This window comes from Manis pentadactyla, chromosome 1 (assembly GCF_030020395.1).
Source record: "Manis pentadactyla isolate mManPen7 chromosome 1, mManPen7.hap1, whole genome shotgun sequence".
NCBI lineage: Eukaryota > Metazoa > Chordata > Mammalia > Pholidota > Manidae > Manis > Manis pentadactyla.
In genome coordinates, this window is record NC_080019.1 from 208,017,149 (window position 1) to 208,042,424 (window position 25,276).

Below are 25,276 nucleotides of genomic sequence, written 5' to 3' on the forward strand. Positions count from 1 at the left end.
CCATCTGACAGTAGTGGCTCTCACTCTCCTTTGCTGTGAGGATGGGGGTAAAATGCTCATCTCTCCTTTCTCTCCCTGCTGATTACCTGAGACTTGTCCGTCCTCAAGACCCATCTCCAGGCCCTCTTGACCCAGAGCCTGCCTCACACAGGCTCCCCCAGCCCTCCTTCCATGTTCTCCAGCTCTGTGACTTCATCCCTCCCTTCTTTCCTTGACTGCTTCCATTACACGTATTCGTGGAGTGCCTGTTCGCTGTCAGGCTCTCTTCTGCATGCCAGTATATTATAGTGAGCAAAGCGAGGAATATGTCAGATCTAGATCTTACTGTAGAAGGGGATTGACAAGAACAAACACATCACTAGGGTCAGATAATAGTAAGTGTTATAAAAGAAGACAGTAAAGCAGGTTAAAAGATTCTGTGTGGCATGGGCTGGAGGCCTGCCCTGCTAGATATGACCTTCCAGAAAAGACGTCTGACATGGGGAGGTTTAAGAAGAAACTGGAAATAGGTGAACTTTGCAGAGAAAGAGAGAGCATGTTCGGCAAGGAATAGAGGTGGGCTGTGCTGAGTGCATGTGGGGGACAGCCAGGAGACCTGGGCTTGGGAGGGTGTGGGTGTGTGCCATGCTGCCTGCCTTTGATAATGCTCCCCAGTGATCCTACCTCGGGGCCGCAGACACGCTTTAACTTAGCTGCTGTCTTGGGGATGGGTTTTGTGGAAGATGGGACTGCATTTCGAGGATTAAGTAGGTGCAGGTATAAAATGTATACTTTGTGGCACATACGATATGCATAAGGTGTACAATGCATATAAACTACAGTGTGTATAAGTAACGCCTTGTGCAGAGTGCTGTGGGGCTTTAGCTTGTGTCCTCGTCGTTATCCCCATCACTGTCACTCCCTGTCTCCCCTGAGCATCCGGGGCCAGCGCGAAGGTCTTTCCCATCCTAAATGGAATGGCTGCTCTTCCTCTGCCCTCTTGCTTGCACATTTGAGTAAGTGGGCAAGGCTCTTAGGTAACTTTGTAAAAGAAATTCCTCCTCCTTCACTGGCCAGAGGGCAGCCTGGCTTGCCCATTGTGCTGTTTTACAGATTCTGTTTCCATGTCTGGAATGAGGAAGCACTGCACACCTGATTTTATTTTTTAAGACAGAATGTAACACCGTGATGGGGCTGATGCTGGTGGTGGTCGTAGCTGTGGTTTCAGCAGGTAATTGGCCGTGCAGGTCAACCAAGTGCCGAACAGTGTTTTAAGCCTTTGCATGGAGCTTCTCTCTTAATCCTCCTGACGCCGAGGCAGGTAGTGGTAGTAAGGTGTCCAGTTGAGGAAATGGTTTTCAGAATGTTTCTGTGACATCCCAACCAACACCTAAGGGTGGGAGTGCATTGTGGGGCAGGCTCTGTACTAGGTTCTTTGGCTTTGCAGTGTGAATCATCCAGAACTCCTTCCTGCTGTGATGTGCATTTTTTCCCCCATCGTCTATTATTTGAAGGGTAGTTAAGGGATAGGAGAATCTGGGAGACATAGTTTTTCTCAGTCTGACATTGAAATGAGTTTTGCAGTGTTTGTACACATACTGCCTGGGCCAAGGGAACCCGGAGATGGTGGATGCGACAGGGTGGGAACTAGGTGTGGGGCTTATTAATCACAGTAGAAAATCAGTCATAGATCTGCACTGTGTCAGTTAAATCCACTTAAATGGCTTTTGGGGTCTGGCCCTGATGTCACCCTCTGCAAATAGACCCTCTGTTTTGCTCCTGACACCCAAGCTGCTGTGAGTTGATCCATGAGCGTATTTCCTACTTTTGAATCTCAGGAACCCCATGTCTTGACCTTGCTTTCAATCTGGCCAACATATTTGTTTGTAAACAAAGACAAATGCCCTAAAGTAATTCATCTTTCTTTCTTCTGTCATTTGGTAAAGTTTTGCAGAGAGGTTTATCTTTTCACCACCTTGCCCCCAGACGACTGTTTATTTAAAGCCAGTATTTCTGCTTTATATTTTCTTCCCTCTAGCACTTCTGCTATTTTTGATAGGTAACTTGCTGAGTAAATATCTGAGGGTTGTCAGGTCTCAACTTCAATTATAGAGAAAACGCATGGGCTTTACAATGCCTCCTTTTTATGAGAGACTTCAGCACCTTGGACTTCCGCTGTGATTCCAGACAGAGCTTTAATTGTGAGCTGAGGCTTCTTCCTTTAACAAGTTTGGTTATTCATGTCGTCCCTTCCTTTAAGATTTTATGAAACAAACTGTAACTAAAAGGGGATAAACAACTAAAAATATTTATTGCAGGAAATAAAAAAGTTAACCAAAGTGTTTTATTGATACATTCTTGGACAATCTCACAGAATTGAAAGAGGATGGAAAGGGGGAGTTTTTCAGCAAGGGTGTCTTTCCACTAAATTGGCACATAAGCAGCAAGATTAACGAAAGTACTTATTACAAACAGTAAAAAACACACATGCTTTTTTCTTAAAGTCCTTATCACACCGGTCAGTCATAGGGGGGCATGAACAAAACCTCAAGACGTGAAAATTCCATATTCTTTCTCTTCAAATAGCTTCATCATTATTAAAATTATTGCAAAATATCCATATACCCTAGTTAAAATAACAAAAGAGAACACAAATACAAATATCGAACATAAATTATTAACATGTACTGTAAAATACATTACTTGCATGCATTCCAAAGAATCAAAACCTCTATTCAGTTCAGCCAGTACCTTCCTTCCATGTGACCTATCACATTCCATACTTTCACCGCACAGTTTTTGGTCTTTAAATATCTTTTTTTTTTTTTTTGTCTTAAAAAAAATAACATGATTTGCAGTGCTACTATAATCATAATTATACAGTCATGTACATCTGTGGTTTTAATTTTTGTTTTAGTCTGCCGAGACCTTTTAAAAATTTTAATCATTTTAAAATTTCCCCAAATATTCCGCTGTCTGAGAGAATAGGGCTCCGTGGACACAGGGCATTCGAAAACAAACAGTGAACCGAGGTACAACATCGGATGGCGAAGTGCAGAAGTCCTCACAAACTGTACAGAAAATTTCAAACCCTTGCAGCCTGGGAGTACAGACGTAGAAAGACAGGTCAGCCCCCAAATGGTCACGGTGGCTCATCGGTTCATTCTAAAGAGCCTGTGTGGGACTTGAGTCTCAACGCTCCCTTTGGGAGGGAAGGTTCAGGATTGCAGCCGAGTTGGCAGTGCTGCTGCCAGTGGCTTATTAAGCCCGAGATAAAGGAAGGGTGTTTCATAAAGCAGCTGTGTAGGACACGTGGATCCTCTAACACTGGTCTCCCGGCCGGGGATGCTCCTCCGGTGATGGGCAGCGGGCAGGACCAAAAGAGGCCCAAGCCAGGTTGGGCGACGAGATAACTGAGGGTCTTCCTCCTCCATGGGTCCATGGAATGGAACAGGTTAGATAACCAGGTTATTATAACTGACATACTTCTTTTTTGCAGCAGGGCCTGAAAAGAAACGTGAGAGTCAGTTGCAGCAGGGACCCTATTTGCAAAGGTAGAAACAGAATTAGATCTGTGATGACGTGGGTGCAAAGTCAGGATGGGAAAGGGTACCGCGTAGGAACATGCCAATCACTTTGGACTCCTCTGAGATTCATCCTCTAAGATGGGCAGTGCCCAGCAGTTCTCATGCCATCTGGCTTCTCCCATGAGCAATTCCCATGTCTCCAACCTCTTCCTTTACGCCTGTGATGTTAGTACATTGATCAGCAGATGTCATGCTTTTTAATTAACCAGCTCTAAGCTTAACGGCCCACCCACACTGAGGCATATTTTGTTGTGCGTTCTCCCAGACCTTCTCATAAATGGCCCCTGCTTGGGAAAGGGCTGTCGCGGTTCATTGGAATTAATTTAGGTTGACTACAGATTAGGTCAACCAGAGTGCCTTCTCCAGTTCTGATTCATAGGATCAAATTACCATAGATTGACTTTCATAGTATTTTCATCAGCAAGTTGTAAATGGTAATTTGCAGAACTATTTCCGTTAAGGTTTGAAACTCCTTAAATTTGCCAGTAGTGTTAACACACACAGTCTACATTTGTTTTCCTTAAATGCAGAATAAATTATTTTTCCCTTTGGTACAATGATTTCAAGACTCCCCTTTACTCACTTACCCATTCATTCATTCATTCATTTATTAATTCAGCAGATATGTATCGATTGCCTACCATATGCCAGACATGGGCTAGACCCTGATGAGCAGCTGAAGAGCAAGTCAGACCCTTTTCTGTCTTCATGCTGGAAACAAAGATGCCAAAATCCCAAGGTATGACTCTGCTTTATGATCTAGTTCTCAGTACCAAGTAATACAATCACTGTGCTGTGACATGTTCCTGATTCATTGTCTTAGTTTTTGCATTAGCCTCTGTGGATACAAAGTAGCTGTCATGTAGGTGGCATTTACCAATGGCTCATTTTACTTACTGTTCCAAGATTCCAAATAGTATTGTTCATTTAACAAAAACAAGTAGCAAAAATTCTTCCGGAACTGGTAAGTAGAAATTCCTATGTGAATTTGGGGGAATGGACAAGCCATAATAACATCCTAAGAGAGTCTGTATCTGCACTTTGAGTAACATAGCCAGTATGTTACAGAGGCATATATGCTTGTGCATGCTATACAAAAGGAGTGATTTTATTTTCAGTATTAAAAATTTGGCCTCAATAATAGCCCAGTGAAGTTCCCATTGTTACCATACCACCATTGTTTTCAACAACATGCTTGGTGGAAACTTTCTAAAGATATTTCTTTACTCCAGAGCCTATTTGCAGTATTGTAGCTTGAAAACTCCAGCTGAGAGTTGCAAGAAATTGTCACAGCATGCGGTGCCAAATGCCAACATAGTAATTATCCTCAGGACAAAGGGGGGAGAAATCACACCAGAAGTTTATACAGATCTAAATATCTGAGACCACCTCTACTGTGTGATTAATTAAGATTGTTTTCCATATAAGCATAACTGTTTAGTGAAAAAAGCAAAACATGTTTGAAATCCCTCAAGCAGGTCACTTTAAGACGCTGATTACTCAGGGAGTGTTCACCAAAAGGTAAGTCAGTAAGTTAGCAAATACCGTCTTCGCCCTGTAAAGCTGAACATGGGTTTGCATTACACTATAATCAAGGTGAGGTTGTGTTTTTAAAAATTGGAAGCAATAATGATAATAGAAATTAATTGCTTGGCTGGCCTTCTTGTGTCCTCAAGTCACCTTGAGAAGAGGGGCTTCTATCCCCATTTTACACAGAAGGTTTAAGGTTCAGGGACCAGCATTCTAAAATCAGGCCCATGTTGGAATGTGTACGTTCCTCTCCATGTGACAGTTGGGAGAGGTCAGGCTGCATTTGGACTTGGCTAACTCAGGTTCTGATAAAGCTGTGTTATTCATGGTGTGACCTAGGCCAGTCCAGTAACTCTGCACTACTCTGAGCCTTTGTAAAATGGGTAGAATAATTGTCACCCTGTAGGCTGTGAATGGCATGAATGTATGAAATACCCTAGTTTCTGTATTTGGTAATATATAAATGTATTTTTCAATTACAAAACTCTATACAAACAATTAGCCTTAGTGCATGCTGTCTCTGCAGATAGCTCAGGAACATTGCAGAATGACGGAGGAGTTATACGGTCCTAGATTGTGTACTTTACAGAGCAGTGCCCAGTGTATTATAATGTTTATTTTTAAACCACGCCAGCCTTGTGAGTAAACAGAACAAGTGCCTGTGGTATCTGATAAGCCCACTTATTTGAATAGCAATGTAGTTTATAGCCTAAGAAAGAAAAACGCTTAACTCAAAATAGGTGTGTGGTAAACACTTGCTAGCAAATGCAGTTTTTAGTTTAAAGTAGCTAGAATCTTTCCTCTTATAAAGTTACAGATTTTAAGCAGCAATAGGAGTATATGGTTTGGTCTCTATTGACTTTTTAGAAGCCATCTGTAGCAGTAGTTCTCAAAGCAAGCATCTTGAAGAGTTGATGGAACTTTGGCCAAGCTGGCTTTTCTATGAAACCATTCTAAGCAGTATCTGTGTTTCTCCTTTCCACCCACTACCACTCCCTTGCCTAACTCACACTCATTTATTTATAAATATTTCAGTTGGGAGGGAAGCTTCATAATAGGGGTTGTAGTTATTCAAACAAAAGGAAATGCAGTTAACCCTGGACTGTCATGGGGACTGAGGTGCTGGCAGTCAAAGATGTGCTTCTGACTCCCCAAATTAACTGCCACTAGCCTACTGTTGACCTGAAGCCTTACTGATAAAATAAAAAGTAGTGTAACACATATTTTGGGTGTTATGTGTATCATATACTGTATTCTTACAATTAAGTAAGCTAGAGGAAAAAAACAATGTTTTCTTCAACTTGTCACACATTTCCAAAAATTTTTCCAATGTATTTATTGGAAAAAATCTGCATCTAAGTGCACCCATGCAGTTTAAATCCATGTTGTTTAAGAGTGAGCTGTACTTTCAGTGATGACTTTTGTGGTTAATGGCCTGCTTCCTGCCTGTTCATTTCATCAGTTGATTGTCCTTAGCCTGTCACTTAATGGCAAAAGAGTATGTTACCTTCAACTATTAGTTCTCATTCTGATTTCCAAATGGCTAGTAAACTTCCCTTTTTTGTTTAAAAAAAGTACTTCTTTTTGTAATGATTTCTCCCAAGTCTTTTATTCTTAATTGACTGTCACCTAGGAGTAGCACATTACTCAACCAAGAACATGTACAACCCAAAACAAGAATGAAAAACATGACTACAGAAAAGGAGGCACTCACAGTTAGGCAAGTTCAACTCTGGCCTAAAAGGGTGGAGACTTATCCGCACCTCCTGTGGCCCAGCTCCGGTTCTGCCATGACCGTCGCCAGAGGGACGCTGGGCAGCCCTCACATCAGTTAGCTCAGCTTCTTGATGCAAAGCGCTTGGCGGTGGTGAAGATCAGCCAGTTAGGAAGTCAGGATTCCAGGCCACCATTCATTCTAATCTAATTCCCAAAGCTCCAAAAATCTGAATTTCTCTCCTAATCTGACCATTCATCTAAGAAAATATTATTTAATACCTACTAAATGCCACTCACGCTAGTACATGCTAACCTTGCAAAGCAGTTTGGAAGTGTCCAAGCCCTTTGTTCACTTCTCATTCATTGTATATTCAGATTATTTAAGACATTTACAAAGGCTGCCATCATCAGCATGTGTCATCAGCAAGTGGTTGGCCTTTCTTTTGCATTTTTCCGTTTAACATGATGAGGATAAGGCATGCAATCACAGGCCAGACTCACACTGAGGAGGACCCCAGAGGTTTTGAATGAGGGAGGCCCGCAAATGGATGATGGAGCATCGAAGCTGCTAGGACCAGCCTGCCTTATTTGCAGCTTATAGTGATCCCATTTGAGAGAACAGAGAAGCAGCAGCCTAGAAAACCATTAAGAAAACTGTGCCAAGTACTTGCCCCCATTTTTATCAGAAAAAAAGATAATGAGCCAGATGTGGTCCCTGTTGTTAGGAAATGTGTGTTACGGTGAGGAAGATGATTACAGTGCCCGTGACAGGTGCTTACAGATACTTCTCAGGGGCTGGATGGGGAGGTTCTGTACTAAGCCTGGGAAGGCTTCTCAGGGAGGCTTTCAATGTGGGTGGATGGTGAAGAATGAGAGAATGGAGAAAGGAGCAGAGCGATATAAAAAATATACCAACAGGGTGCGTGAGAAGGGGAGTCGGAGAGTCTGGAACTGAATGCTGGCAGGCTAGGAGGGGCCAGATAATTACTTCAGTTTTTATGCATGCTGCCATTCTAAATTCAAGATTGGAAACAGAGGAGTGAGCAAGGCACAATTCTCCGGTGATTTTGCTTCCTAATGGAGGCCCCTGTAAATGGCCATGCGTGTTAAGTCAAGGCTGTGATATTTGAGACTCCCTGGGGAGCCGCCACTGGTTTTGAAGCAGCACCTTCAGGCTTGCTATTCCCTCCCTGCAGTGCGAACCACCTTCTCTCTTTAACTGGCTATGTCCACTTTCTTGCTCCAGTTGAAGTTTCCGAAAGTCACCTGCTCCCCTTCCTGGCCCGTCCAGACCGGTTAGGCTCCCTGCTCACTCTCTCACGGCCTCTCTGCTTTTCCTTTGCCAACCATACTTAGCACAGCCAGGGCGCATCACTTACTCCTCATGCATGTCCCCAGCTTTAGCACGGGAAGTGTCAGGGTGGAAGAGACCGCTTATTCCAGTGCCTCGAGAGTGTGATATAGTCTGTGCTCAGGATTTATTGGCTGTATTGCTGCAGAGGGCTTCTGCTCTCTAGTCGCTGTCAGCTCTGGGAGGGTCTCAGGAGAGAAACAGAGCACAAGATAATACATGGGACTTCTGGGCTTTGCGATCTTTTTTCTTTTTTTCTGTGCCACCCCCCAACCCCGCCCCCTGCCCCTTGGTACTATTGTATGCAACGCTAATCATTTGTATAACTCCTCGAATTTCATTTGTAACTTTTAAACCACAGTATTCTTTTCTTCTTTCCCCTTTTTAGCATCTGGGGAAGGGGAGGGGTGCAAAAGAGCCTGGCTGAAATTGAGGAAGCAATTCTCAATTCTTCCATGAAAGCAGTCAATGAACATTCTAGTGTTTCTTTAAAAATATCTACTTTGTACTTTAAGATGTACAACATCAAGCAGAGGTCTACAGGGTTCTTAGAAGATATATTTGAAGCAAATAGACTGAGTATGTGTTTTGAAACATCTTTAAGGTTCACTGAGTTAAAATCTGGGTAATTTGGATGAGGCTGTATGTTTTGCCTTGGAAAAACAAAGATGCAGTAAATTACTGCATCAAAGATTTCTACTTTTTCAAACATGTGCTTTGCCTGGACATTAAAAGGCTTTTCTGTATTTTGCAATTTCAGTATATTAAAGATGCGAGCATTCTGGAGCATATTATGGATGCAGTGCAGTAGTGCATGTAAGATTGTAGCTCTGCGTCAAACTCGGTCTTAAGAATGATGTATTAAATAAGGCAATAGCAATAAAGTAGTAGCAGAGTAGTGTTTAGTGTCACTGGATGAGAAGCCTTGGCTATTTTGGGATAGGAGATTGACAGTCCATTCATTAGTTCCTTTATTCATTGATTCAGCTATTTATTGCTAAGAGTTCACAGTACAGTAGTAGCTTAGTTAAAAGCTAGTGACACAAAGGCAGGGGAATGCAGTCTCTATCCTTGAACAACTCCTGGTTCAGTGCATTCAAGATATACTGTTTCAGCACCTTCTATGTGTCTGACACTGTCCCAGGCAGGGGAATATAGCTGTCTTACAATGTACTGCAGTTGCCAATTTTATGGGGCCTACATTCTGGGGGGGATGGGGAGATAGATCATTAAAAAAAAGTAAACGCAGGCAATTCTTGTTACTTGTAATATTCTATGAATTTTCCACAAACATGGAATTAGTGAATACTCAGCTGCTGCTCCTAAGGGAAATAGAGGGTTAGGTTCCTATGAGTCTCTGGCCGCATTCAACCAGTTAAGACATAACCTTGTTTTATGTTTGTCTCTTTTTAAAGACACTTTACTGATACATATTGTTGGTTGGGTACCACTCAACTCACAGCCAACAGCAGTATCATTCCTGACTCAGTGAAACTCATCTAATACGTGCACCTTTCTTCTGGAAGGCACATCCCAGCCTTCCTGAATTAACACCAGACAGTACTTCAGCACTATGCTTGGGGGCCATTTTAAACAAGATTTTAAAAAACAAATTTTTAAAATACTTAAAGAGCAAAAAAATGTGAAACGTACTAAATATACTGCAAAAAAATCACACTTGTTTACATGTAAGAGCTAAAACAAAGCAGAACATCACCTTGTTTGACCTTAGCTTAGAATATGTGCATTGAGCAACTCAGATCTTGCTGGCCAGCTGTGTCCGCTTATAACTAGGAAAGCAAGTATTGGTTTTGGAGTTGAAAATCACTAAGTAGGTGAATTTGCAAATAGAGAACTTGCAAATAATGAGGATCAGCACTATGTTAATGTTGAGTAACCCCAAACACTATGAGAAAAACTGACTAAGGGGCTAGATGGGATTAGGCTGAGGCTACTGTCCTAGAAGGGGTAGCAACTGAGATTCAGAGAGGTGGTAGAGAGCAGAGATTGGAAGGAGATGAGAGAAGTCGTGAGCATGTTTTGATCCTAGAGTGAGCAGCGGGTGTAAAGCACCTGAAAGGCCACGATGGCCAGAAGAAGGAGAGTGAGCAGAAACGGCAGTGTGCATAAAGAGTCCTGACATTGGCAGAAGGTGGCATCATAAACTTGGGCATGGAGGAAGTGGTGAAAAATCTAGTCTGAGGACCTCAGAAAAGGTTCCAAAGTGGAGAGAATATAGAATTGTAGACATTTCCATGCCTGCGAAAAACAGGAGTATTTTGAAGAAAAAACTCCTGAAGAGTAGATATTGAAGAACATTGCACGTGGAGGATGCTGCATTGGCCAAGGAACACTCCGGGGAAATGCTGAGGGTTCGGAGAGATGGCAGAAAGTGGGAGGGTTTGATGGGCACGGCATTAGTGCAGAGAAAGAAGAATATACCGAACAAAGCAACTAGGGAGGTGAATCTCAGATTGCTGGAGGCCTTTCATGCTTCATTTGGGTTCTGAATATTAGGATCAACTATGGAAAGTTCACTAATATTTGAAAGAAGGAGAGAGTGTTCCAACAGTAGCCTGAAGGATGGATTAAGGGATAGAGGTAAGGGACAGTAACTGCAGGAAAGGGGATCATCTAAGAAATGGTGGAATGATTAGGACTATTCGTGGGAAGCGGAATGCACATATTCCTTCACCCTCCCCAACACCGTGCTCTCCTGGTGTGAGAACACAGGCAAGAGCCTTTCGGGCCACTGTCGTGGGGAAGTGGTCAGAGGTAAGGTATTTGCTTGTTTGAATTTGGAGGGTGTGTGTGTGACATGTCAGGTGTGTTCAGTTGGCTTTCACTGTGATGGCAGATAGCAGAGAACCCAGCAGGCTCAAAGGAAAGGAAACCACAGAAGGCTCCGGGCTCAGCAAAGAAAAGGGGTGAAGGGGACCGTGACCCACTGTCAGAGCAGCACAGCCCATGCTCAGCCAGCCCAGGCACCTCATAGCACCCCATTTTCCATCTTCAGCCTGTTCTGTACAAACGTTCTCTCCCTCTCCTTTTCTCACCATGTGGCCAATCCAGTAGTTTGAATGTAACGGACTGATACTAGTCCTTCAATGCAGATATTAGGCTCAAGGAGCTTAGGACTATTTCACAATTCCTAGGGCTATCCATTGAATTCTTGTTTTTAAATTGACGGGCTACAATCTTTCCTTAAATGTATTCTGTTTACTGTGTTGATCTGTAATGGTCTGGTCTACACTGCCTGCTCCTCTTTGTATGCAGGGTCAGGCCCCTTGTGATGTCACTTGAGGGATTCTGAGAGTGGAATTCCCATTGCTAGAACTCAGCAGGGCTTTGTGAAAGTGAGCACCTCTCTGGGCCATGGGCACTGGTCTGGGGGGACTGGACTGAGGAAGCAGGCGGGGTGCCTTCTACCAGGAAGGAGAAGGAGACTGTCTCTCTGAACCCTTGGACTGGGTGTTCAGTGACAGGAGAGAATTGCTATGAACTTGGTGAGCTATGATGGCAGTGTTGTGGGATGTCTGTGTTTTGTGATAAGCTAAAATATTTTGCAGTAAAGTATTGTGATATCCAAGGTTAGTTTAAAATGGTTCAAGGCAAGCGTACATAGATACAGATGAAGCAAATGCGGCACATTGTTAGCAGGCGTTAGTTATCTGTGGTGGATCAAGCTGTTACTCTTCATGCTTTTCTGAACATTCAAAAAGTTTCATCATGAAGAATTTGAGAACCCCTCATTTCCCAAGCAAAATTTACACTTCCCAGGTTAGCTGGGAGCTCGCCTGCCTTTGCCTGTAACATCCGCCCAAGAGCAAACACCCTCGAGGCAGTGTTGCCTCTGCGCCTGGTGGCGCGAGGATGGGATATCGTAGTGGGGTTAGTCTTCTCTCTGCGTGCATCTGGAGACTCTCACACACATGACACTGGCTCACTGTGTGCGCACATGCCCTTCCCTCGGAGGCAAGCGGTACTTCCAAAGCAGAAGGTTGAGCTGCCTGCAAAATGGAAGTAAGTCAGTAGTGTCAGCAGTTTGATTTTTGGATACTGTTAGGGTGCCACCAGCTCTCCTTGAGGAGGTTTGAGGACTTGTCAGAGCACCTTGTGCCTCTCATCCATTCACTGGGAAAGGAATCTGTCAATCACTGTCAACATGTCTCTATTTCCAGCCAGTTGCACTGCCATCATTAGCCACCATTTCATCTCTGCGACAGTGTGATACTGAAATCGTGCACATTGAGAGCTTGTATTAGTCAAAGGTGCCCAGGGCTGGGGGAAGCAGGGATTTGGCAGTTTCTATGACAGAAATGGCAGTTTTGTATTGTACAGACAGACTTGTACACATAATCGATGGCTGCTGTTACTCTTACATATAATCCATATCATTTTGTGCAGTATTGTAGCTGGTAATCATTGATTCTGGGAACCCCTTATTGGAGTACTGTTACGTTATTTGTAAAATCGATTGCTAGAGATTGTAAATGTGCACTTATTTATATATTGCTTTTCTCCATTTTGATTCAATAAGTTGGATAGCTGCTGCTGAGTACCCTAAGAATGTCAATTAGAGTTGCTGAAGCAAGCTATCCTCCATTATTCACGACTTGATTTTGTAGTTAAGAATTGAGCTGTGTCTGCACTGATAAAGCAAAGTGACAACTGGGGCAACCACCAAGCTGATTCTGTCCAAAAGACTGAGGCTGATGCTGTCCACGTGTGTCTGCGATGGATGAAGGTATGTGCCCACTGGGCCCACATTAGCCAGGTGGCTTACCAAACATACTTAGCAGTGATAACTCAAATCCATGGTTTCTGGGAAGCTTTTATGTGCTCAACACTCCAGACAATCTGTTACATCCCAAAAGGTAGTGTAATTTACACAATTTATCAGAAACTATGTGGGGTAAATCCTTATTCTCAGTAAACATTGTCTGAGATCATGGACACTAAAAAATTTTCTTCTCTCAATAGTTCTTCTTTCCCAGAAGTTAAGAAACAAATGGAATCTGGATGAGGCATCAACCAGTACAACCCTTGTGCTCTGAATGTGGTAGCATTTGTTGAACACTTAAAATGTGTTAGGAAGTCTAAACATTTTAATTCACGAGCCCTTTCAATCCTTCCAGGATTGAAAAGGTAGCCAGCCCTACCAGGAGACACCAGTGTTGTCCCTGCTTTACCAAAGGGAATCTGAGGCTCAGAGAGATTAATGAACACATCAAATGTTGTATCAGATATTCCTGCCTTTTCCAAGGTATGGTTTTTGATAAATGAAGAGTGGGTTAAGAGAGCCGGGGCTGAAGTCAGGGGCCTCAGATGTTTCTCATCCGGCAAGCATTTCCTAAGTGTCCACGCTGTACCGGGCAGGGCTGGCCAGTAAGTCCGAAGAAGTCAGGACATCTTTGGTGCACACTCCTTCTCATCTTTAGCACCTGTCACCCTGGGTTTCTTTGCTGGAGTTCCACTCCCCAGCTCCCATGAAGGTTCAGCCTGACGTAGGAGCGAATCCTCCGGTGCGCTCAGCTTGGGAGGTCTCAGTGTGTCGGCTTCAGGAGGCTCAGAAGCACCACGGCTGGGATGCGCACCGACAGGGCCACCCGGCAGGTGGTGTCCCACTGCTCAGGAGCCCCTCCCTGCTCCCCAGGGGAGCCAGTGCAGGACCGACGCTGGGAGAAGGAAAGGCAGTGCTTGTTCCAGCTTGGAGGGGGGATCGGAAATAGCCAGTGTGATCATAGGCTACTCTTTACATTCAAAGAAAAGGCTGTAGCTGAAAAAAAAATTGTTGAATATTGTTCAGCCTTTGCCTTCCCCCGGAAAGAGGAAGATGGTGTCACCTACGCCCCTGACGTAGGAAGAGATGGGCTATTGTGGTTAAGGAGAGGCTGCTCATGTCCGACTTCTTTAAATCTCAGCTCTGCTGTGCAGGCTGTGATCTTGGGAGGGATCTTAAGCCTCAGTTTCCTTGTCTTTAAATTGTTTGCAAAATGAGGATAGTAGTATTAGATGTTGGCAGGATCTAACATGATGATTTATATAATGAGTTTAGCACATAGCTGAACGATTAAGAAGATACGATTATCATCACTATCATCAGACGTCTAAAACAAGGATATGTGAGTTGTTGATGACAGGAATTGGATTAATCCTGGGCTCTTGTTTTGGAATCCAGGTTTCCATTTACCTTCTTATAATTTCTGCATTATATCCATTGCTTCTCTAATGACCAGTTCACACCAGTGACGGATTGAAATATCCGTGATGTGAAAATCCTTTGGCCGAATGGCTACCTGTTTCTGGTTTCTAAGGGAGAAAAATACACCAGCAATTTCCAGACCTTCTAGAACCACCTGCAGAATTTTCCACTCAACCTGACTTCACCTTCTCAAATTGCAGCTGGCAAGAGGCTTGTGCTTGGCTTCTGCCTACTGGCAAAAACAAGACAAAACAAAAGCCTGATTTCCATTTTTAAGAAAGTTTTGGAAATATTTTCTATCCATTTTTCAGTGATTTTAAAATGAAAACTCAAACTGGCCTGTATATAATTCATTCCATTTTTAAATGGGGGAGAAGAAATGGGTCACCAGTCATCATTTTGAAAAGAGGGATGGAAAAGGATGATGCGTTTTCAGGAAATTAAGACACTCGTGGGGAAGGCGCCAGTATTTCTAGCCTCCTGCGCTTGCCGTCTTTCTGCAGTTGGCACCAGTGGTCAGAAAAATGAAACCAAGGCCCTTTCAGAATTCCTGCTTGAGCAAAAACAGAGTAAATAATGCTCAGCGTGCTTCACCAAGTAAACAGAGTGGAGTGATACATTTTTGAAAATAAGAATGTCACCTCTAAGGGGTGAAACAAAGAGAGGTCATCAGTATCCCCGAGTCAGCCAGAAACATTCCATAAGCCTTGAGCAACCGATTTCCTTGCTCACTACTTACAGTGTTCCTGGAATCAGTTTGAATGGATCGACTTACTTTTAGCTGGCTTTTTAGATAGCCTGTAAATACAGCCCAAATATCAATTTCTGTAAGAGGGCCGACCACAAAAGTACAATCGATCAGCAGCATTATTCCACCTATGGGATTAGGATGTCCAGGTGAATTATATTATGTGTTCAGGTTGAACGGGGGCTCTTTTTTTAATTCCATTTCCGCGTCCTCTGTGGCAGTCTGTGAGCAAACTCAGGCAATCACTGCTCTGTCCATGCCATGGGTTTTTTTTTTAATAAAAGCCTACTGATGCTTTCTACTTCTTAATATATGCCCTAGGCTTTGAGAAGTTTGCATGTAAGGTTCTAAAAAAAAAAATCACTTGGGCTGGAAATGGTATTGGATAACTGTCATTTTACAGACCCTGATCCATTTTCTGAGCAGCATTACTTTCTCTGTGGCAGAAGAAATAGAAATGAGGGCGATAGATGTATCTCAGCCACCGGGTAGTTATGGGATGAGTGTGGGGAACTGCTGGCCAAAGGAACAGTCATTTGGGAGCAGATCCTGGGGAGGAGACAAGTCTTGTGCCGTGAGTGGGAGGCAGATGGGCATGGACGTGTCTGTCTCACGTGCCTCTGAGCCAGGAACTCATCACCCGCAGCGTGTTAGAAAGCCCTCTGTTGGCCAAGGCTGTGGACCTTTGAACTAGACGTTGGGTTTCCTCAGACACTCCCGCACCCAGGACACATGCTCAGTTCCTAGGAAGTCAAGAGCCTGGTGGCACAAAGGTGGGTGCCAGTCAGGAGTCAGAGGTGGGGAATGTCAGCGGGGAGGGAACCTGGCCTCGGGGAGGGCTGCTGAGTTCCTGCTGCCCCTGTGCAGGAGGAGGTGGAAGTGAGCAAAGGAGGGAAGGAACACGTACTCAGAATGTAGTGGGAAGTGAAGAGCAACAGGAAGAACTAATGATTTAAAAAATAATAAAGGGAGGCGGAACGTGCAGTGTTTCAGATACATCTTCTGTCCGTATGTGTGAGTGGGGTGTGAATAGGCGACACTCGAGCTAGACCGTGGGAGTCTGCATCCCTGCTCTGCCCTTCCTGTGTGACCTGGGGCAGACTGGCTAACCGCTCTGTGCTTCAGTTGACTTAATCGTTCAATAAGGATAATGGTAGATCTTACTCGCTGAGTGGTTCTGAGGATTATTTAAGTACAGTACTTAGGAAACCCTTCATACGCACTCGCTGTTACGAAAACATCCAGCCTGATGCACGTTCGTTTGTCCCCTTCTGTCTCCTCGGTTGTTTTCTCTTTGTCAGAGACGCAGGTGGAAACATGCTATAGAAATACACTATTCTAATTACAAGAGAATATTACCCATTTAATAGAAACTGTGTGATGAATTCCTTTGTAAGCTTATTCTAGAGCCATAAGGGATTCCAGAATTCAGGTCTGCTTGCCAAGGGACTGGCTCGCTTAGTCCTGGGCTCTTCGCTCACAGTCCCACCTTTGGCCTGGGCCATGTTCCGCTCGGCAGGCTAAGCTGCAACTCGGTATTGCTTGGCAGCTAAGAGCACCTCTCAGGCAGCCTCCCTACAGGAACGGGTGCTCTGAGGGCTGTGTGTTCTTACAGGCACATGGATGTCACTCAGATTCAACTCAGAACCTTCTTTAAGCACCCTGCTGTTGGGTCTGACTTCTGTGAGTAACCCTGGGCCCCTCTCCACCTCCTCTCAGGGCCCTTCACCTCCCAAGGCATTTTGGTGCCATTTGTCGACCTTGCACAGAACCACAGACCCAAGGGATGGGCCTTGCAGAGGGTAACAGGAAGATCATGCTCTGGGAGTGTGGCGGGTCTGATTCTCTCTTCCCATGAGCCCAGACGTGGGAGCCCCAAACCAGCCTCCTCACTGTTTGGCTTCCCTTATTCCCAGAGAAACTGCTCCAGAGGCTGGTGCCTGGGACCGCGGAGCCGGTGCTCCTCAGGTCTCAGGGGAGAAACCTTACTCCCCTGTGCTGCCCTAGCCTCTGCTGCTGGCCAAGGACTCTCTCCTGTGCTTCACCCTCAGTTTAGCACACACTTGGTGATGAAGACCCAGCTAAGAGTAAATAATCCCATCTCCTCACTGTTTGGTGTACAAACATAGTTCCCTTAGGGACTCTGCAGGGCAGGCAGATGATCACAGGGGGCCTCTGTTTTCTCACTAGCCATCCCCCCATGTTAATTCAGAGATCAAGAAATTATTCTCCTTGCTCAGAAAGATTCCATGGCATGGCAGTGATCTTTAATCCTTCTTAGTTAATTCTGGTCAACTAGGTCCTTATCCCTAGAGAGAAAATAGTATTTTCTTGTTACAGGCCCTCAAGTTGAATAGCACACACCACCATCTCCGGGTGCGAATAATACTGACACTGAGGTTATGATGTTGGGGGCTGGGAGAGGTGAGACCAAGGCAAGGTCTCCCCAGGGTTTTGTCCCCCAGGCTGATGATTGTGGCCAAATATATCCTCCACAGTAGAAGAGCAGCCTCAGGCAAATGAAGGAAAGAGTCAGGCAGGGCCCACGCCGTGCCTGGCCTCCCCCATCATTACAGAGGCAGCCATGTCTGCCCTGCAATATGCAGTTCAGTGCCGGGTTTGTCCTCTGGGTCTGGAGCTTTGGTCGGCTGCCTGGCTTCCTCCTTACCACACCGCCTGCCGTGACTCCCAGTTGTGAGCGGCAAGGCGCCAGGTAAGTGTCTGTAAGGAAGTTGACTGGCCGTCTCCAGTGGTGACTGAGCTTGTGAGTGACAGGGCTGCACTCTGTGCAAAACCTTTCGCTGCAACAGAACTCTGTCCTTCGGGGTTTTCAAATTTAAGAGTTGTCTTTTGAAAAATATGAAAATGGCTTCAGATCTATGTTTCATGCATTTCTTTGCCCAGATAATGAGGCTGAGAATGAAATGTAATGTGTTTGAAGAAGAAATAATGCTGAACTGCTTTAAAAAGTATAAACCTAAGTTTGAATGAAATTGTTTAATTTTTATACTACAGCACAGTGGGTCAGCATTTAGATTTCAGAGGTTTCATCCCAGGGCCTGAGTGAATTCTTAGAATACCAAGGGGTTGTAGGGGAAAAGGGAGTGTGGGTCAGGTGCAGGTGGGGTAGCAGTTAATGCACAAGCGAAGGCTGGAGTAAAGGGGAGTGAAGGTGGGACCCAGCATAGTCTGATGGTCCCTCTGCACTGACACATTTATGCCCTCTGTAGATACCAGCAACCTGTTACAGAGAAAGGGGTTCAGGAATCATGGGGAGAGTCCCCCAGCCTAAGTTTCTCCAAATCAAGGCCAGGAGTTTAAGAAACACTTAGCTACTTGTTGAAAGCATGTTTTCAGACTTGTCTGGAACCCTAACTCAAAGAAATCAGACTGGGGAAGACAGGGGAGATGACAGAGTTACTCTGGGTGATAGAGAAGGGAGGGGCCCTGGCAGCCGCCCCGCCTCCTGCCTGCCTACTTCCTGGTGACCATGTGCTGTTTAAATACAGTTTGTAAAGTGGATGCACACACATCCAATTTTAAAATTAGATACAATTTATACATAGTTACATGTAATATTTATATTTTTATATGCTTCATATAAATTACATGTAATCTTTTTCTGAGAAAGCACAACCTAGTATCTAACCTCACGCTAACGCATACATTGCCCCAGGGTACTGTCCTGGGTCCTTGACGGTCGCTGAATGAGCTGGGGGTGTATCAAATGGCAGAACGTCAGGTGCCATGTCATCACAGATTTCATTCACTGACCTCACATTTCCCATCCCAGTCAGGCTGCCCCTCTGGCAGGCACGTGCCTTTGCTTCTGTGAATAAATGTTCAGACTAGCTCTCCATATTCTGTTAACTACCTGTTTCTCTATCTGTAAACATAAATATAAATATAACATGCTTAGCTCTTTTTCCTTTGCCTTATCCAACAGACTGTGCCCCTCCACCTTGTCAGCTCCCTGTCAGCCTCTGAAAGTCAAATCTTATGTCACCTCTCCCAGTAAGCCTTCTCTGATTTCACCAGCAGAGTTAGGTCTTCTCTCCTCTCTGCCCCTGTAGTACTCTGTGTTTTCCATTAAGTCAGCCATTCTACTACCTTTTTGATTTGTTGGCATCTTTGCTTACTGTATATAATATTGTTTGTTCACTGCTTTCTGCAAATCAATCTAAAATCAATGCACTTAAAAAAGAAAACAACCTAGGCCTCATTCGAGATAACAAAATATACGAAAGCCTGTTCTCAACATTAAAAAAACAAACAAACAAAAAATAGGTATGTGTTGTTGCTATAGAAACAAAAACCAAAATATCATAGTTGATGAGGCAAATAAAATGACAGAAGAAACTTGTTATGTCCTGTCAAATTCTGTAATTAGGTGAAATTAACCAAGACACGTGGTCCGTGAGATTCCCAATTTGATAAACACCCCAAACTCCTATTTTCTGAATTTGGAAGTCAGTAATCAGCTTGCTTTACCGAGTGTGCAAAATGAGGAAGCTCAGAACCATTACAGTGCTCTGTTCCCTCGTGGCGTGGCAAAGGCTGAACTTGGCGAAGAAGGACATGGCGAGAGGGCCAAGCCAGGAGCGCCTGGCGCAGGGGCCCAGCGCCGGAGCCATTTGCAGTGGGTCTGTCCTGGAGGGAGAGCCCACAGGAATGGGGGAGAGAAAGGGGACGTGGAAGTTCCGCGAGGACACAGCAGTGTCGTGTTAGCTCCTGGCAATGCTTTGGCGGCATCCTCTCTCACTGATTTGCAAAATTGCTGGTGGCCATATTGGCTCCACCATCAGATAGTGTCTTATATTTTCATCTTCTTTTAAAATAGGTGGTGGAAAAAAAATAGATGGCGTATCAGTGGCTCCGCCAGCTTAACATGGCGCTAATTTACCATGGCGCTCTTGATTATCGCGCCATTACACATTATGTCAAGTGTTCGTCTCCATGGAAACTGCTCAGTTCTGTTGAATGGCCACGTGTGCACAGTAGCCATACTCAGCAGGGAACCATCCTGCCACTTTGCTTCCTTGCGGTGGTTCCTCAGGTGCAGAAGGGCAGACCTAGGGTCTGGTCCAGTAACTGGCTCAGTTTGCAAGAAATGACTCACCCGGGCAACTCAGACTTTGGAGAAAGATGAAAATGCTGCAAGAGAGACCAAATTCCCTTCTAGGCAACCCCCAAAGTGTATTATCCCCTAAATGAACCATAGGATTTTGAGGCCAGCAGGAGAGAACAGAGAGAGAAATTCTTAGGCACAGCTTCCTATTTCAGAGAACAAAACTAGTGCTGGGCAAGGTAGACTCTAACCGTGGTTCATTTAATCTGCTGCTTGTAAGAAAAACAGCATATTTCTACATGCTTATACTCTCATTTCAATTCAATATTGATCCATTTCTACCACTCGTCACATTTTTTCAAGCCATTGGCATATATGTAGCAAGGAATTTAACCTTGCCACAGAGGGGTCTTGCCTTTTGCTCTTGGTTCCTGGAAAGCAGTATTAGTCTTTGTGCCTCGGGGTGGCCAGATGGGAACAATGTGACTTAGGGTTGGGATATCAGCTGACCTGGAGGCTGAGTTCAGGCACACGGGCAGGCAGTTGGTTGGTAGGTGGGTCAGTCAGTCTTGCAGACATAGTGGGGCTTCCTTGGTTGGCAGTCCTCTGGTCGCTGTCACATATGGATGCTGGGAAGGCAGTGCACCCTGACTTCGTGCGGAGGCAGCAGTGAAGGCTCCTTGTGGGTTCCTTTCCTAGACTCTTGCTCTTTGCTTCCTCTTTGGCTGACTTTGATCTGTATCCTTCCCCTGTAGTAAACTGTACTGTGAGTGTTAACAGCTTTCAGGGAGTCTAACAAGTTATTAAATCCAAGGATGGTTTGGGGAACCCTCCAGGCTTGTCGCTAGTGTCAGAACTGGGGCAGTTTTGAGGACTGCTCCCTCTAAACTTCATGGCTGACCTAAACTTTTTATACACACACAAACTATTTTGAGTTTCCACATAGAGTCATACATATATAAAATACATAGGGATGGCATATTGATACCCTCATAAAGATCTCAAAATAACTGGCCTTGTATCTTGGAGAAATTGTTTTCTACTTCATAATCTAGCTAAATGATCACAAATAAAATCAACTGAATTAGAGTGATACAGCTCTGTAAAGGTGGGCGCATCCCAATTTGTTTGTCCTCGTCCGGGGCCACAGGAGTCAATGAATAAGCAAGCAGTTCAGTTCAAGTCAGTAGGATTTCTCATGGCTGGAGAGGTGGAGTCGAAAGCCAATTTGTTACCATATCTTGTTGCTTTTACCTCTGAAATAATTGTTTATCTCTTTTTACTTTTATCCATCTCTACTACTACCTGTGTAGTTAAAGCCAGCATTATCACCTTGATGAAATATCTCCAAACATTCTGGCTGTTTACATAGAGCTATTGTTCCACTCACCTGCTTAAGGAATTTCTTTTAGAAATCTAAGTCAGATTATGTCCTTTATTTTCTCACCCCCTTAAAACTCTTCAGTGGCTCCCCATTGCTTTTAGAATAAGGTCAAAATGTCTGATTTGTTGTACAAATATTTGTATGACTTGACATTTTTTTATTTCCCAGGCTATCCTGAACCACACTTTCCCTGATTCTCTTGTCTCTAGTCACACTGGCCGTTGCTCAATCTTTCCTGTCTTTCGTGTTTCTACAACAGGACCTTTGCATGTGCCTTTCTCTCTGCCTAGATGGCTTTTCACCACTTTGTGTCCACAAAGGCTATGTGTCCTTCAAACGAACCTTTCCTAACAAAGCTATTCTTGATCTTCACAGACAAGTTTCATAGTTCCCTGTACTTCCTGTTCACAGAAATTTTTCGCAGTTGCTGTTTCTTATATGTTAGCTATTATTTGCTAATCTGTGTCCCCAGTAAACTGAGTTCTTTGAATTTGGGTGGATCCATGGTTTTTCACTTCTCCCATGAGCCTCAGATCATTGTGGTGTAGGTGGGCTGCAGACTGGACTTTGTGCAGATAGTAGTTGTGGGGCAGGAGGCTGGCAGCTGTCCCTTTGGACTGAGTATTAGTTGGAATGAGTGACTGTAGAATAAACATAGCCACTTAGCATCACCATTTGCATCTAGGAGGTACTTTCAGATATTTTTCCCCTAGTGGATTTGTCCTGAGCCACTCTTCAGAATAGTGCCCTTGGTGTCTAAGCATGGCATGGGTAGTAGGGCCGTTGGCCAAGGCATTGCCATCTTGGGCTCCAGTAATGTAATGCAGACTGTTGTGAGATGCTGATCCCATCAGGTCTTGGGGCAGATATGTAAAGCTTAGGACAACCATGTCCATCATGTCTAGGCCCCAGAAGCCTTTTCTGGTGGTCTAGGCTCCTCGGAAGGCTTCTTAAATGGAGAAGGAACTCGTGACTTGTCTCAGTGTTCCTGTAGGTAAGAAACTGTAGGTGAAGGGCATGATGCGTGAGATCCAGCCCTTGCCGTTCTGTGTGGAACATGGCCAATGAGATGCTCTCCCATGTAGATGTGAGGGTGAGTGCAGTGTATGCTACTGCCCATGGTGGACAAGAGCCCCATGGAGCTCCAGGAAGTCTTCATTCACGATAAGCCCAAAAAGCCAGGCCATGGCCAGGCAGGATGGCTGGGCGGGTTCCTGGCAGGTCCACATCCGGCTAGTGACTCTGTGTATGAGTGTCACATCTGTTGGGTTCTTCCGTCTGCCTGGGATTGGTGCACCCTCTTGGTGGCATCTTACCTAGTGGCATGGTAACTGCCCTAATGTGAGTGTATATCAGCACATGAAAACATCAGCATTATTTAAAACACTTGAGAGAAAAAAGCTTGAATTGGATTAAAAATCCTTTCACATTATCACAAGATATTTTAGTATTACATTTTTCAATAGAGAAGCTACTGGATTCTTTATAAATTCAACTGCTAAGCATTTCTAAATTGTTAAGAAAATGCTTTTAAACTTCTTATCATGTACTCATATGAAGTTTCCCATTTATATCCTCTATCAGGCATTTGAAGAGATCATCTTCAAAAAGTCTTGATGAGGAATCTTTTGTAGCCTTTTCATGCGTATGAGTAGACATGAAATATCCATTCATGGAAACCAGTTTTCTTGAAAAAAGTGGAAAGTATTAGGTTTTGAAGTTTGATACAAATTCAGTATTCAATGTTTTCTTTAAGACTTTGGATTATTTGGTAATATATTTTCAAATAGCATCTGATTGTTTTTTTCAGCAAGTCTTACACAGATTTCCCCAAATCTGCTCCAGTTCACCAAGTGCACTTTACAGTGTTATCCTTTTTCACATGTGTTGGGATGACAGAGCCCTGTCCCAGTGGGCAGGTGGGATGCGCCATCAGTCTGTTAGCGTCCGGCTGTCTGGTGTGCTGACCAGTAAGACCCAGCAGGGATGACAGTGGCTGTGAGAAATAAGGGGTATTTATTTTGGAGAAAAGGGAGTACAAAATGACAGTTTGGTTTGCTTAACAGCTTACAGGTTATCATTTCTGAAAATGAACTATTCATGTGGCCTTAGGTCAGAGAACGTGGTATAAATTTTGTAAGAAACCACGTGACCCAGGCACACTGCCAAACTTCTCTAATCCTCGGTTTCCGCAGGGGTCTGATGCAGATGACAATATCCGTCTTGGGGTCATTGCCAAGCATAACTGAGTCATCTTTGTGAAATACTTAATACAGAGTCTATACCTGTAATCCTCTGAAGATAGGAAGGACTGGGCCATATGGTGGTGAGTTCCCTATCACTAGAGGTATTCAAGCATTTTATGCATGATTTCATTTTCAGGATGGCATAGTGACAATTATGTATTTCAGTGACCTTATGATTCCTTCCATTGGTGAGATGCCTTGACTGGAGGTTGCAGAGCCAGCTCTAGAAGTACCCCCACCACCGAGGTTGTAGGCCGTCCCACAGAACAGTCGCAGCTGGAGATCTTTCCGTGAGGGGCCCTCACAAGAATTTCTGGGTAAGATTGCTGGCAAACACCCTCATCCTTCTCAGTGAAGAACTTCCAGCGGAATGCATCAGACTCACCTGGAGGGCTGGGACAGCACAGATGGACAGGCCCCAATCTCAGAGTTTCTGATTCAGTGAGTCTGGGGGAGGCCCAAGAAACCGTATTTTTATTAAGTCGCCAGGTGATGCTGACGCTGCCAGTCATGGGACCAGAGCTGAGAATCTTCACACCAAAGCACGGGTCCTGAGCCCTCCTGCCATCAGGTTCCCCTGGGGAGGTATTCACACCTCTCTGCCTAGACCCCACCCTAATGTAAGAGCATAGAATCTGGGGTGATGGGGTCCAGGCATGGGTGTAGGCCGCAAGCACTGAGCACCACAGCCGGAGCATCGGTCTTTCAGCCAGCGACCACCTGGGCCCCTTTCATGCAACTTCAGTGTTGGGTCAATATATGCATGAGTTTTGTTATTACCATCTCTCTCTTTTGAATATCTTCTTTTTTTTCTTGAAATGCCATAGTGGCATTTGGAAAACAAGAGTGTTTGTGTACTCTGAGACCGTTCCAAAGATGAATCGCATTCCTTCCCCCTCTTAATCATTCAGGAGCTGACTTACTGTTAGCAATTAGATGAAAACCTGCCGTCCGTAATTAAGATCAGTATATATGACAGAGCAAATTGGGCTTGAATATTTCATTATCTTATCTTGTTACTTTAGGTGCTTTAAACCACTGTGGTCACCAGAGGAACCTAAAACACCTCATCAGTGAAATTACAACTTCGCCATGTTCTTTGTTTTCTTTTGAGATAGAAGCACCTTCCCATAGCAGTAGACATTGGAGTTGCACCAAATCCTCATGAACTGTTTAATTACGCAGTGACATGAGGTCAGATTAAAATGGTGGCATCTAGTGGACTCAAGTCTTTCCCAGAGGTTAGGTTTTAAAGTTAGCAGGGCTGGCAAAAGTTGGGCACAGTAAAAATTTTCCTTCACAATCTCTTCAATCCACATTATCCAGATTGCGGTCCAAAGAACAACACCACGGGCATCACCTAGGAGCTTGTTAGAAACGCAGACTCTAAGCAGTGGATTGAATCCATGCCAGGATTTTAACAAGATCCTCAGATGAGCGCATGGACATTGCAATTTGAGAA

The 25,276-nt window shown here is 44.3% G+C and overlaps 1 protein-coding gene across 1 annotated transcript in view; it reads right to left on the bottom strand.

Moving 5' to 3' along the window:
* Positions 1–2,299: 2,299 nt before the first annotated feature.
* Positions 2,300–25,276, bottom strand: part of GRM7 (glutamate metabotropic receptor 7) — a 906,501-nt gene continuing 883,524 nt past the window's right edge. Inside the window, exon 10 of the mRNA XM_036878258.2 lies at positions 2,300–3,484. Coding sequence (XP_036734153.2) covers positions 3,435–3,484 — 50 coding nt within the window. The 3' untranslated portion in view covers positions 2,300–3,434. The remainder of the gene's footprint in view (positions 3,485–25,276) is intronic.